The 14,825-nt window shown below is 32.0% G+C and overlaps 1 protein-coding gene across 1 annotated transcript in view; it reads right to left on the bottom strand.

Annotated features, from left to right (window-relative positions):
- The window catches only part of MYO16 (myosin XVI), an 851,952-nt gene that overhangs the window by 247,490 nt on the left and 589,637 nt on the right, over window positions 1-14,825 (bottom strand). The window contains exons 24-27 of the mRNA XM_074192022.1: window positions 9,279-9,354; window positions 4,249-4,424; window positions 1,115-1,195; window positions 593-798 (exon numbers count right to left, since the gene is read on the bottom strand). Of these exons, the coding sequence (XP_074048123.1) occupies window positions 593-798; window positions 1,115-1,195; window positions 4,249-4,424; window positions 9,279-9,354 (539 nt within the window). The remainder of the gene's footprint in view (window positions 1-592; window positions 799-1,114; window positions 1,196-4,248; window positions 4,425-9,278; window positions 9,355-14,825) is intronic.

The raw sequence follows: 14,825 nt of genomic DNA, 5'->3' as shown, positions 1-14,825 counted from the left end.
AGAAAAAAATAAAATATTTTTAAAAATAAACATACACAAATAAATTCTATGCATTCTTCAAAGCCCATTTTGAAGGTCCCCTTTCATAAATATTTCTGATTCCATGCCAGTCTTGTCCTCCTTTGAACTACCCAATCATGAGTTTGTGATTCTCTAAGTTACCTTATTCTGCCTTGAGTTATGTCGTGTTTGTGTTTGTGTGTGTGTGTGTGTGTGTGTGTGTGTGTGTGTGTGTGAATTTTGTTACTAGATTGAAACAATCTTGAGGGCAATAACTGTGCATACTGAAAATATTTACATTCCTTTTTATAGCTACCAAATAAGACTCATTAAATATTTATTGAATGAATTTTACACACACAGTTTTGACAAATTTGGGGGTTTGTGTGGGTGGGGAGCTTCAGTAATGTCTTACAGTTCTTTGCTTGTGGTCCTTTCCATTTAAAATATGGAATTATATGTCCAGTTAAATAGGTTTTTCTTGAAAGATGATTTGAGACCTCATCACAAACAACAATAATAGCAAAATGCTCTTACAGCATTCTGTGTACCACAGGTAAAACAAGCTTTTATCCAGGCCAAAAGACTTTACCTTGACAAGAAATCATTGAAGGAGAGGCGAACTGGGTATCCATACCGAATGATCTTCACCATCTCTAAGACCCCAATATATTGTAGCTGAGCAGACACATAAAAATTATCAAATGTATCTGGCAGCTTAGAGTTATTGGGTTTGATGCAATGAATAAAATGTGGTGAGCCCTTCTGAAGTTTCCCAATGATATCCATGAGAGATTTCTGTGGAGAGAAGTAAAATCCAATTATCTGAAAATAACACATTGAACAAGAATAGTTTAGAATGAAATTTTGCAAGTTCAAGTTATTTTTCTCATACTGGGCATTATTTTTGGTTTAAATTTTGTTGTGAACATCTAAGTTTATTTTATGAGCCAAATTGGGGGAAGGAAGAGAACCACAAAGATGCAAATCAAAACCCTCATATTTATTTTAGTTATAGGCTACTTTTACAACATATACATATATAAACACATGTGTGTATGTATACACACACACACATACACACATACAATCTTTCAAAAAACAGAGCACTAACCCTGAGTTGTGATGCCACTGTGACTGGACCTCCTTTTTCTAATTTCTGAAGAAATGTAGATGTTCCTTTCTTTTTAAGCAGCTGCAAGAGGGGAAAGAAAGCACAAGTGAGAAAGATTTTATCTGAATTTGAGAAAAGTAACACATCCATACCATCCATAGAATCCCTTGCAGGCAAATAGACTTATAACATAAATTCTGAAATCAGAACCAGAGTATTTTTAGCAATTTTAATATATGTTGGGGAAAAATGACCCGCTGAATATATTTTTCTGAGTGGCAAATTTTCAAGAAAAGAGTTGCTAAGTCAGATCTGCCGACTTATTTTAAGTTAAGCAAAAATATACTTCCAGATTCTAGATGACTGATTTACTGGTGCAACAATATACTCTGCAGAAAATTATTCTGATAATTTAAGCTAATATAGAAACAAATATTTTTTTACTATATGTAGCCTGTCAGAAGATAAAATAAGGACATTTTTCTATAAAGAAGCATTTTAATATCAAATTATATCTTTACATTTAACTCTAATCAGTATTACTACTAAGTAGATAGTCTACATGATGTCTTTCTAGTCAGGTAATTTTTTTCCCCTAATATAATTCACAAATGTATTACTTGCCTTTTGAAGAATGATGACAAATTGGGTTGTTTCTGTAATATATTATGGTAACATATGCATATGTAGTTAAAATTGAAAGGTTTATAAGGAATAAAGACTTTGAAAGCAATGTAACAAAAGGGATATTGAGCAACAGAAGGACAGAGGGACAATTAATTATATCTCACTCGATAATAGATTAGTTGAGTAATTTAATATTGTAATTCAGTAAATCATGAAGGTGCAATAGATTTGGTCTATCACATCTGAAGGTTTAAAGATTCATTCTAAAAAGGTAAGAAGTTAATTAACTTTATTGCTTTAGTTTGAATGAGAGTAGAGAATTAAAAAAATTCCTTGCATCAATTTTGAGCTATTTCCTTTACAAGATCAGATGAACTTCACTGAGATGAACAAGTCAAGTCAAAAACATTCTAATGAATTATAATTTTCAGAGGTCAAGCAAAAAAGCAATTTGTATACAAATAGAATTATAGGTGTGTTGTTCAATTATAAGACTATGTAAGATGCCCAATAATGCACTCTGTCAAAGGGGCTGAGGTATCCAGGATTAAAATACTTTGTAGCAAAAAAAAAATATAAGAATGGGGAGATCTGATAATCATGGAAAAGTATGAGAGAAGAGTAAAGTACCCTTTTAAGTGTAAACTATGTTTTTTTTTCTTTTTTTTGCAAGGCAATGGGGTAAGTGCTTGGCCAAGGCCAAACAGTTAGGTAATTATTAAGTGTCTGAGGTGGGATTTGAACTCAGGTACTCCTGACTCCAGGGCTGGTGCTCTACCTACTGCACACCTAGCTGCCCCTAAACTATCTTTTCAAATTAGACCTTTTGATTTCTTATGGGAATAGAGTAGTTCCTGGGATTAACTGAACTTCTGGGAAATCTGGGTTAGGAAAAGTATAATGGATTGCATGTAAATTTTGGGATACCATAACATTTTATCCTGTTAACAAATATTTTTTTAAGTTTTTTTTTGTAAGGCAAATGGGGTTAAGTCCCAAGGCCAAACAGCTAGATAATTATTTAGTGTCTGAGGCCACATTTGAACTCAGGTACTCCTGACTCCAGGGCTGGTGCTCTACCCACTGCACACCTAGCTGCCCCTAAACTATCTTTTCAAATTAGACCTTTTGATTTCTTATGGGAATAGAGTAGTTCCTGGGATTAACTGAACTTCTGGGAAATCTGGGTTAGGAAAAGTATAATGGATTGCATGTAAATTTTGGGATACCATAACATTTTATCCTGTTAACAAATATTTTTTTAAGTTTTTTTTTTGTAAGGCAAATGGGGTTAAGTCCCAAGGCCAAACAGCTAGATAATTATTTAGTGTCTGAGGCCACATTTGAACTCAGGTACTCCTGACTCCTGGGCTGGTGCTCTATCCAGTGTGCCACCTAGCTGCCCCTTAACAAATATTTTTTAAAAATAAAATGCAATAATTTGACTGCTAGTTTTTTCCCATTATAATGAAAATAAAAGGTTTAGGGGAGATCAAAAGGAACAGAGAAATAAGCCATACCTCTTCTTGCTTAGAAGTCAGCATTTTCCAAGGATGATACTTAATAAAAAGTTATTATCCACATCAAGATATCTAATTTGAATGAATTTTCATTCTTAATACTTTTGAACTCACTATGCTCTGAAAAATAATTTTCTATTCATGTCTAGTACATACAATTTTTTTTCTAATACCACTCTAAAATATGACTATGTTTTTATTTCAATATGTATAGAAAAAATGCATTCCAATTAGGAATAGGACATTTCTATTAATCGATCATGCTGACCATCTTCAAAATTATAGTTCCCTATATTTTTATAGTTTTGGCAGAGACAAGCAAGTAGAATGAAAAAACATTAAGACACTGAATCTAAAAATATCCCTCGATTACTTCACCAATTCTGGTCAATCCTCAATCTTATTTATGGTTTCATTTTGTTCTACTAAATAGGAAGAAGAATTAGACAGATTATATGGAGATATCAGCTTGGATAGGATAAATATGAAATCAAAATTAAGTAGAAGGAAAAAGTTAAATACCTTCAAAATAAACTAAAAAATATATAGCTCTAGTCCATGAAAAATACACCATGTCTGTAAAAGAACTTACAATTTATTGTTGAGAGACCAAAAACCTCTGAAGTGATTAATGTCAACAGAATAAGGAAGCTGTGTTTATCCCTCTAAGCCTACTGTCCCTGAAGTTACTTCCCATTCATCAAAAAGACAGCCATAGAGATGAAACATAAATAGGATGTTGCACAGACAACCAATAAAATTATTAATATTGTACTTGCTATTGAATTTTCACTATACAGTATTGTCTTGGGAAGAAAGTAGATTTCATACCTTCTTTCCACAATTTTTTTCAATGACTATTGTATCAAGTCATTGTCTCTCTCCATTTACATCCCATATGGAGGTACAGATAACTGAAAGATATAATAAGACTAAGACAAACATATTAAGAATTTGATCAGGGAAAGGGTCACAAAATATTCTTACCTTGCTGAGTTCTAGGTATTTCTTTGTTTCACTGGTAACTGAGGCAGTTGGCAATTTTTTATTGAGCATGTTAGATCTGGACCATCGAACTTTGAAGGAAGGATAGGGAGAGATGAGGGATCCTGTTTGTGACAATTTGGACTGGAACAACTGATTGATCACTATGTTTTCACTTGCTGGAAGATAAATAAGTGTACAGGGTAAGTTGAGGTAGAAATATTTCATATCACTCTTAAATTTATTCTCCAATTTATATGTTTAGATCACTGAAAGAAACTTTGAGACAGGTTCAAATATTCACTGTGTCAGCTGTTGCCTTAGTTTATGATTCTTCATGTTCCTACCGTAGACTTTTGCCTTTATGATCCTCACCTAAAGGGCCCAAGTCTGCCTACACTCTGAGACTTTTAGAGGTCTGCCTATCTCATATGCATTCAGGTCAGCATCATGATTCATTCTGCTGCTGGTGTTGTCTTGCAGTCCAGGTCCTTGGACTATGTCCTATTCTTTTATAGTCTAGACTTTTTGACTTAGGTTCCTGGGCCTTGTTCCTTAATTCTTGGATACTGGACTGGAAACTTTAGTTGGCTAGATTAAGAATACCTAACTGTTTCTTCCAGGTTCATACGACATCACTGAAGCTAATCATCAAGTCACCTGGTACAGTATCTGCCAATTACTATTCTTTCTATTCAAATTCTGTCTTGTTTTCTTTGATTTAACCTAACTTGTCATATCTATCTATCTATCTATCTATCTATCTATCTATCTATCTATCTATCTATATAATATAACTTGATCTATGTATGTATGTATGTACGTATGTATGTATGTATCTATCTATGGAAAAGCCTAGTGCCCTTAAAAATGAACTAAGACACATAAATCTTCATAGCTCTGAGACCATATTGTTGCTTCTCTTCTTCTAAAAGGATTTAGAGAATGAATGAATGGATGTTAACTTTATCTACAAGCTTGAGTAGGTTATTTACATGTTTGTTTTCAACAGAAGAACAGTTTAATCTCTTATTTTAAAGGTGGAGATTTAGAGATCCTTCATGAGTGCAAATTGGTGCAGTCATAACTTTAAAGTTTTTTTATTTTCATTTTTTTAATTTCTAGTTCTAGAGAAAGATATCACAGACCACAGATCTAACACAATTGAACACTGTTAGATTATGTGATTGTAACAAACCAAAATTACTAAGCAATTTTATTCCTTAATGTGTATTGTAATTGAATGAATGGATCAATTCTATATATAACAATTGTAATTGTAATAATAATCTTAGCTAAGTACCTGGGTAGGACAATGCAAACAAAGGTTGGAAAGGTCATGAATAAGTTCTCAAATTAAAAATAAAAAATCTTACACAAATAATTTTTAAAAGCTTACACAGTATTTTTTTTAAAAAGATTCAGAATTAGGAAGTCAGAAGATTTGAGTTCGAATCACTCCTATTTCCTGTCTAGTTTTGAATATATTATTTGATCTCTCTAAACTTCTATTTTATATTGTGAAAAATGATAGGATTGGACTGGATGACTTTAAGGTCTTTCCAGCAATAATTCTATTGTCATTAATAAATGAAAAGTCCTGTTGGTTGATTCTCCTTTTCTCTGTAAAACATTATCCATCCTGCACAAAGGTCATAGGGATGTAGATTTAGTGTTGTATATTACCTCAGAGATCATCTAGTCCAACTCTTTCACTTATGGATGAGCAAATAGTGTCCTAAAGCTATTAGCAAAATGGTTTTGAACTTATATCTGACTTCAGATCTAGTATTCTTTCTACTCTTCTTCATATATAAGAGAATTCTTCCTCTAGGTTTTGAAATAGGTAGCATAGTTGAGAGTATTGGTATATGCTAGGAAAAGGCTATTTAGTGAAATACATATTTGTAAAAAATTTTATCATCATGTTTCCTCAGGAATTTATCCTCCAAATTGGAAAAAAATTACTAAAGATAAAGCATCATTTCTTAGTGATGAAGATACCATTCAATATTAGACACTGTGCTAAGTACTGGGGAAACAAAGAAAAAAAAAAGACAATCCCTGCTTTCCAAAGACTCATAGGCTAATGAAGACAAATGCTAAGTACTCTGATCAACTTTCTATGTAGATTATATAATCTAAATTCCAGTGCTTGTGTTTTCTATCAGAATAAAAATCATCTCCCTGTGATGTTGAATGCCAAAATGTAAATTGACATAGACTTTTTCAGATATACAACTGGCATTGTTTGTCTCTGTGAACTGCTACTGAGAAAGTATTAGATTGCTGTGGTTATCTATACAGTCTATCCTTGTGTAACTTTTTAATAAGAAACACAATTAGGTGTTTATTGATTGACACATATATTTATGATTAAACATTATCTTTCATATATGAAGTTAAAATCTACTTATATATTACAAATTTTCACCTACAAGTATAAATCTAAATTGTCATCTTTAATAAGAGAATATGTGGCGCATTATTTTCAGAAGTTGCAATGACTTTGTACTTATGTGCCCACACATTCTCAATAGTATTCCTTTCAGCTAAAGGCAAGAAAACTGTCTGTGATCAAGCGAGGCTATCCATGTCTATGGAGCACAGAAAAGTTAATTAGTCCATCAATAAGGAGAATGAACTTGTAATCTTGGCCTTATTAACATCCTGTTCTATCCAAGTGAATTATCTGGCCGCTGACTCAAGTGGCATTTTACCTAATCACACCCACTCATGTTGAATTATTCAATTCAATTCAACTCATCAGAACTCACATTCTATAAAAGTGTGTGTGTGTGTTTCCATGGTCCAAAACCAAGGGCTTCTGAATCAGGAAGAGATATAGTGGACCTTGTTCTCAGCCATGCTAGGACATTGAGTCAAGAGAAAGGAATGCAGTTATCTGCAATCAAAATCCTGAAGCTTTAGGGATTCATATTGAGTCAGCTAGAGGGTCTGCTCTCTGGGGTTCTCTGCACTTTGGCTTCTAGTTCAAATACTGACACCCTTGCTAAGGGTCTAAAGTCCTTGCTTTAGTAATTTGTGTCCCATTCACATATTAGCAATCTAAAGGCAACTTATAACTTTTTTCACTCTACTTCTGAAGGACCAAGTGGGAAATAAGGCTGTCTTTTCCCTTGTGCATGCAGAATCTAGGAAGGAGACATGGAACATTCCAAATAATATAAAATAAGACATGATAAATGAATAAGGAAGGAGTAAAGGAGAGGTCTTAGTGAGGAAGGAACACAATTGAAATGGGAAGCTATATGATGAGAATATGAGTGTTGTATGGTCAAGTCCTGACATATCAGATAAAATTTAGAAGCAGCAGAAAGGAAAGACTCAGATGATGAGTCAGAAGATCATGCATTCGAATAGAAATTCAACAATTGATTGGGCAAGGAGGATACACTGTTTATAAAAAGAAGTGTAAGAAAGATAAAGAAGACAGAAATCCTGACAAGGCTATTGGTCTAGCCTAGCCGAAGTGTAGCATCTGCAGAGCCTGTCAGTCAACTGGTACTTTTTAAACTCTTACTATGTACCAGGGAAGTTCTTTGAGATAGAGTGGGAAGGGTAGAGTGATGCCAGATTGTATGACAGCCCTATATTGTTTAAACTTTATTCAAAAGGGGTCCATTGAAAAGGTTTTTTGAGAAACAAAGGATATCTTATTTTTCTAAAAACAAATTTGTTCAACATTTGCTTACAAGACAAAGTCTACACATTTGAGAATTTTTTTTGCCTTTATTCTATATATTCCAAAGAATTTAGGCTAATAAATTTATAATGAAAAGGTTTTCTTGTTCCCTCTTAAAACTTCATTGTAAGTCCATAGTAAAGAAATGTTTATAAATATTGACCTCTATTAAGATAAGTAGAGTTTCAATTTCACTGGAAATTATATTTTCTCTACTGGATCTGCTTTCTAAACTCAGAAGAACACAATGAATAAAAAACTACTCTCTCTGAAAAACAATACACTTAATATTCATTTTTTACATTAGGTATTCATAAAAGGTTATTGTCAAAAGAAAAGAACATTATAAAGGAAGTTCAAACAAATGAGAATTTAAATATTTCTAAAGTGATAATAAGAATGCATTCTGGGATCAATTCTTTCATTTCTTTCATTGTACTCTTTATAACAATAGGTTCATATTTTTGCTAATGGTCCTAACTTTTGAATTGTAGCAATGACTATATTATCTGCCATAGCAAATATCATGGTCCATTTATAAGGGCCAATATATATTTCTGTATTGTTGAAGTTTAAAAGCAAATGAAACCTCCCTTTTCCCCTTCCACAAAACTGTATGTATGTCCTCTTTTTGGGTGAAAAGGAATGGTTAACCAAACTGAGAACTGACCACAATATAATTTCCAGAAAGAAAAACAGCTTCTTCTCACTTCATGTACAACAATAAGTAAGAAGGAAGCATGTTTAATTTAATTTGGCTAATTGAAAATAGTTATTAGAAAAATCTGATTCACTGCAGAAATGCTATTAATGAAAGCATTACTAACTGGAGAAAGCTAAGCTCAAGATATATTTACACATGTGTACAGGGATAGGAAATGATAGAATTCTTCTACTCAGTGAACCTTGCTTGTTACTGAGTAACTAAAAAATATATAAGAATAAAACACCATTCCAAGCTGTACTCTAGTGTCATCTTAAGTAATGAAATTCACCCTGCTGCAGCCTAAATAACTTGGGAAGCCTGATTCATCTTCATTAGTCTTTACAGAAAAGCTTTTTTATATTCATACCACTAATGTTATATAAAGGTGTTTTACATTTCTATCTGCTAAAAGCTTAGTTAAATTATGGTTTCTACAGGACTTCAAATTAAATTGTAACCAATGTATAGTGCTCCAAGAACCAGGCCATTATTATTCAGGGCATTAAAATGCAAACTACATTTCAATTATTCTTTGGTTGGTGGCATATTTTATAAAACTGTGTTCAGGGTTAGAGAAATAAGAAATGATGGCATTTTTAACAGAATTTTTAAAAGCCTTACTTTTCATTACAAATAGGAGATTTTGTGAAAGGGAGTCTTTATTTTTTTCAATTGCTCCAACAGCTTCATAAGTTACCTGTAATGAAAGAAAATGACATAATTACTAATGATTAAACATGACTTTGAAGATTATTTTCTTTAAAGAATAACTTGACTTTACTGAAGTTTTAAATTATTCACAAAAAGAAAACATCTATAAGTTGCAGAGTTCACAATGAATGAGGTTCAATGCATCATCATTTCAGTCTTATTTTATACTTATTTACATTTAAACAATAGGTTCTTTTTGCATTTTAACTTGAAAAATCTTATTCTGATTCATAAGTTTAAGTGCTAATGGTAATGACTCCTAGTCAGATAGCCTCTTTCATGCAGGACCAAAAACTACTTGGAAAAGTATGCCAAATAGGAAAGTTTCCTTATATCTAAGAACTAAAAGGTGGTAATGCCATGGAGACTCTAAAATAATTTAAGGACACTTTCACTTCCAAACCTGATGCTAGTACCCATGATTCTTTAATGTGGGATAACTATATTAGAAACTCTATTTGGGGTTATCTGAATTCTAAATTAATTCAATTCTTTTCCTTTCATTTTTAGTAATTTTGAATTTAAATACAAAAAGATTACAAAGCATTTCCATGTATACAGCAAAATACAAAATGAGAATTCAGTATGAAACTATGATTCTTCAATTCAGTTTACTTAAAATAAAACACCTATATAATAAATACTACACATTGTGTTCAAATCTACCCTGCTTTTCTGTACTTCTGAGTTTTCTTTCATTCTCTGCATTTTTATTCTCCCTCCACTCTATGTAGAGGTGACCACCATTAGACACAGATCTGTATGTATATACATACAGATACAAAAATACATACATATATGTGTGTTTGTATGTGTGCATGCATGCACATGTATGTATGTGTGTGTGTAAAATCATACTATGCATGCTGTTTATCAGTTATTTCTCTGGAGATGGATACTTTCTTCCCAGGTTCTCTGTTGTTTATTTTAATATTTATATTAAGCAAAATGACTTATTCCTTCACAATTATTCTTCGGACAATATTGCTGTTATTGTATGCAATATCATCTTGACTCTGCTCATTTCTCTCTTCATAATTTCATGTAAGTCTTTCCATATTTTTTCTAAAATTAACCAGTTCATCATTTCTTACAGTTCAGGAGTATTCCATTAAAATCAGATATCACACTTTTTAAAAACCATTTCCCAATTGGTAGGTATTCACTCAATTTATAGTTCTCTCCAAAAATGGTTAGATCAAGTCACAGTGTAATAATGTCCCTATTTTTTCACATCCTAAATTAATCATTTTCAAGGTGCTGATACTTATAAAGCTTCCCTTGATTTATCATAATCCTAAATGTTCTCTCTCTTTGGATGCCTCATAAAACTTTGTATCGCCTCCATGTATTTATATTTAGTTTGTATTTTAATAATTTGTATCTGTATTTTATAATTCTTAGATTCTTGACTTCTTAAATAAAAGAACTATTTATATCCATCATTGTGGTATAGTAGAAAAATCACAAAAACAACAGCAGCAACAACAAAAGCCTTAATTAACAATAATACTACATAAAATCTTGAAGTTCAAAGGCCAAGATTTAGCCCTGATTACATCAACACTAGCTGCTTCTAATGAAGCAAAACACTGATATCTAAATTGGGAGAAAATTGTAAAGTCATCATTATTTGGCTTTAGAATAGATTACTATGCTTTTCCATGGAATTTGGGGGGGGAATACTTCAAATTAAGTAATTCTCTTTCCTGCTATGTTCTTTTTCTTCATCTCTACTTTCTGCTACTACTACATTCCTTCATGTCCTATCAAAGATGTTGCCTTCTACATGAAGTCTTTTTCAGATCGCCTTTGATCTGAAAGTTTTTTCCTGTTTATTCAGTGTCTAACTTGTTTGTACTAGGTTTTTTTCATATGGTCTCCTTCACTAGACTAAGAACTTTCTAGTTCTTTAAGAGCAGAGGCCTTTTTATCTTTCTTTGTATCCTCAGTACTATGTATCATGACTGGTCTATAATAGGTGCTTAGGAAATGTTTACTGGATGATTGATTCATTAATAAATTTAGCTATATCTCTTAATAAATCAGCATTTTTCATAATTCTCTAGTAGTGTTGAAATGGAAATGCTATTATTATTATATAATCCTGAGAAATTATTATACTGAGAAAAAAGTAGTACTTTTATATACACTCTCAAGGGTGTCTTTAGGCAATAAGGTCAACAGGGTCCTTTTACACAAATGTGTGAAAATAATTTCAAAACAAGCTAGTATGCATAAATAGATATGTAGACAAATGGCAATGATAGATGCCTAATGTTTTATTTGTACTAAAGTCAAATTAGTGATTTATTATTAGCAAATAATGTATTTTGAGGAGTTTAAATGTCAGAATCATGTTTTATGATGATCTCTCATTTCAAACTTAAATGATCAATGCAGTTAGATTGCCAGGGAAATCATCTTCCTGAGTTCATCCTTAATTAGCTGTGTTACCTGGTACAAGTCACTTATTCCTCTTTGCCTCAGTGTCCTCATCTTTAAAATGAATTGTAGGAGAAAATGAAAAAAGCCCCCAAGAAAACCCCAAATAGAATCACAAAGAATCAGACACTGAGACTGAAAAGGATGGAACAACAAAAATGACAAAGTGATCAAAGTCACATATTTGCGATCTAATCGCTGGTTAAGAGTTCATGACAAGGGGACTAAAAGAAGCAAAGGAGTCTATGCTGAAAACAAACATGGGAGTTTTGCTTAAAGGAAATAGTGAGTTTAAATTCCAGCTGTATCACTTTATTATGTGACCTTGAGCAACTATGCTGGGTCTTAATTTACTTATGGGTTAAAAATTTCTGAATTGGACTGGATGGTCACTAAGATCACATCCAGATCTACATCTAGGATCCTATGTCTTAAAGAACTAAGCTTCTCAGCCACAAATTAGCAAATACATTCTTACCCTCATCATGTGGTCCATGAGTGATTAGTAAGGAACTTGTTAATGCCAAGGATTGATTAACTTGAAGGGCAAAGCCAGGCTATTTGATATTCATCATTGCTCTCAAAAACAAAAAAAAAGGGGAGATTACTATTGCTGGATGACTTGGAATGAGCTATTTAATTACTCTGGTCTTCATTTTCTTCATTGGAAAATTCCAGGAATTGGACTAGATGTTCTCTGAAGATCTTTAAAGCTCTAATATTCTCTGATACCATATTATAAGCAATATTTTATTCTATGCTATGTGTATATTCATCATCTTAAAAATAATTTATTTCTAAACTTGAAAACTCAAAGCAAATGAAATAAATTAACCATGATAGTGAAGGAAAGCAAATAGTTTTAACTGCATTGCAGCATAATTAATATAATTGTGCAATTAATATAATTATATCACATAGCATAGCTGTGCATATATAATTAAGGATTCTTATTACTGATTTGTGAAATTAATTATGACCATTATGTTTTCAAAGCATATGACATTCTATTTCATAAAAATGACAATATACGCTTGTTTTTAAATAACTTAATAATTAAATTTGTAACAGGGTACTGTCACATATTACATGAATAATTCTTGACAAAAATTCTTCCTTCATACCACAAATGTCACAAAGATCATAAGGGGACTAGCATAAAGTTTATTATGCTAATATTGGTTTCAATATCAGATACTGCATTGATTTTTAATTCCATGCTGAAAAGTATTTTTGATTTCTAAAATAGTGAGAGCAGCTTGATAATAAAGATTTTGATTATAGATTATTTTGGATAAAAATGTTCTTCTGTTGATTTTAAGAATAGCCGCCAATATTATTTTGATTTAGGTTTTTGACTTCCTTGGTTGCAAAATCCTCCAATGTGGATACTTTCATCAATATGAATTTTCGGTAATATATGACCTTGAAACATTGTTAATAAGTGACTTGCCAAAAGGCATATAAACAGTATGTGGTGGAGGCAAGACTGAAGTTGACATCTTTTTGACCTTATTGCCAGTTTTATCAACTATCCTAAACTGTCTCTCGATATCAAGATATATTGGGAGTTTAAAAGGGAAAGGAGCTAACAATCATATTACAATTCCCAGTATCCTTAAATGACACAATAATGTATACCAAACATAAAATTCTTTTAGAACACAAAAATTATTTGCTTCACACAGATGTTCAAGTGAATAAGCATTGATTAAGCACCTGCTAGGCTCATTGCAAGTATTCTTAATTTCTAGAATAGTTGATTTCACAAAAGCTACTGATTTGGGATGGAGTCTTCTTTATGATCATAAAATGTCAAGGATAAAAAATATATTTAAGTTTTACTGAATAAGATTCATGTATATTGTGTTTAAATTATCAAAAAAATTCAATTTCCTAGGTCCTGAAATAAAGTTTACTTTCATTTTTTACATATAGGTAGTTCATGGGAAATTCTAATCAAATTCTTTTTTTTTGTACTATTTCAATAAATATGAATTAGGACAAAGTCCCTCTTTAGCACTTTTTAGAACCCAAAGTTAAAATTCTGTTGAGTAAGTAAGAGTAAAACACAAGTCAGTCTTGTGGAGTTTATTTGTTTCTTTGGGCACAAGTCAGACCTTAAATTTATTTGTTATAGAAAACTCCAAGTAATGAAACACTGTATCAAAGAAGATAATCACCTTTTCTGCAACTTATGATTTTAGAATTGCCAGCAGCTCTGAATGGCTAAGTGATTTTCCCAGGGTCACATAACAACTATGTGTCAGATGTGGGTTTCCTAAAATAGCATCCCTCAATAGAGAAGTTCTCTAAGGATATGAACAGTTTTCAAAAAAAAAATGGTAACTACAAATGATTTTATGAAAGCATGCTCTAAGTCAGGAATCATTGAAGAAATGCAAATTAATAGACCCCCCCCCCAGTATCAATAGGAATGATAAAAATGGAAACAGTCCTAACAGAGATGAGAGGAACTAGGTGTATCAAAGCACAGTTTAGATAGGATTTTGGAACTATCCTGAAAAGTGACTAAACTCTTCCTATACTTTGATGCAGTGATCTCACTTCTGAACCTATGCATGGAAGGCGAAGACAAATAAAAGTTCAATATATATAGGAAAACATTCATAGCAATTTCTGTAGAAGTAAAAAATCTAAAAACAAAGTAGATGCCCATTAATTGGAGAATGTATGAAAAATCCAGTTATGGCATAAGAATATAATGAAATACTCTTGTGCTAAGACACAACAAATAAGAGAATTCAAAAGAAAATATGGGAAGATATATACATCGATAGAGACTAAAGTAAACAGAACCAAACAAACAATACAATGGCTACATCAATTTACATGAAAGATCACTAAAAAAAAGTCTAGATCTGAGCAACTGAAAAAAAAATTAGTAATGATAGAGAATAATATGTGGTAGAAAAGTGACTCCTAGGATAGAATACATACATTGTCAGAAGGTTTTATAGTTGAGTGTTATTACTTTACTGTTGTTCTTTG

The sequence above is a fragment of the Macrotis lagotis genome, chromosome 6 (assembly GCF_037893015.1).
Source record: "Macrotis lagotis isolate mMagLag1 chromosome 6, bilby.v1.9.chrom.fasta, whole genome shotgun sequence".
Taxonomy (NCBI): Eukaryota; Metazoa; Chordata; class Mammalia; order Peramelemorphia; family Peramelidae; genus Macrotis; species Macrotis lagotis.
Note: the sequence above shows the minus strand (reverse complement) of the source record. Positions and strands in the feature narration are given on the sequence as shown.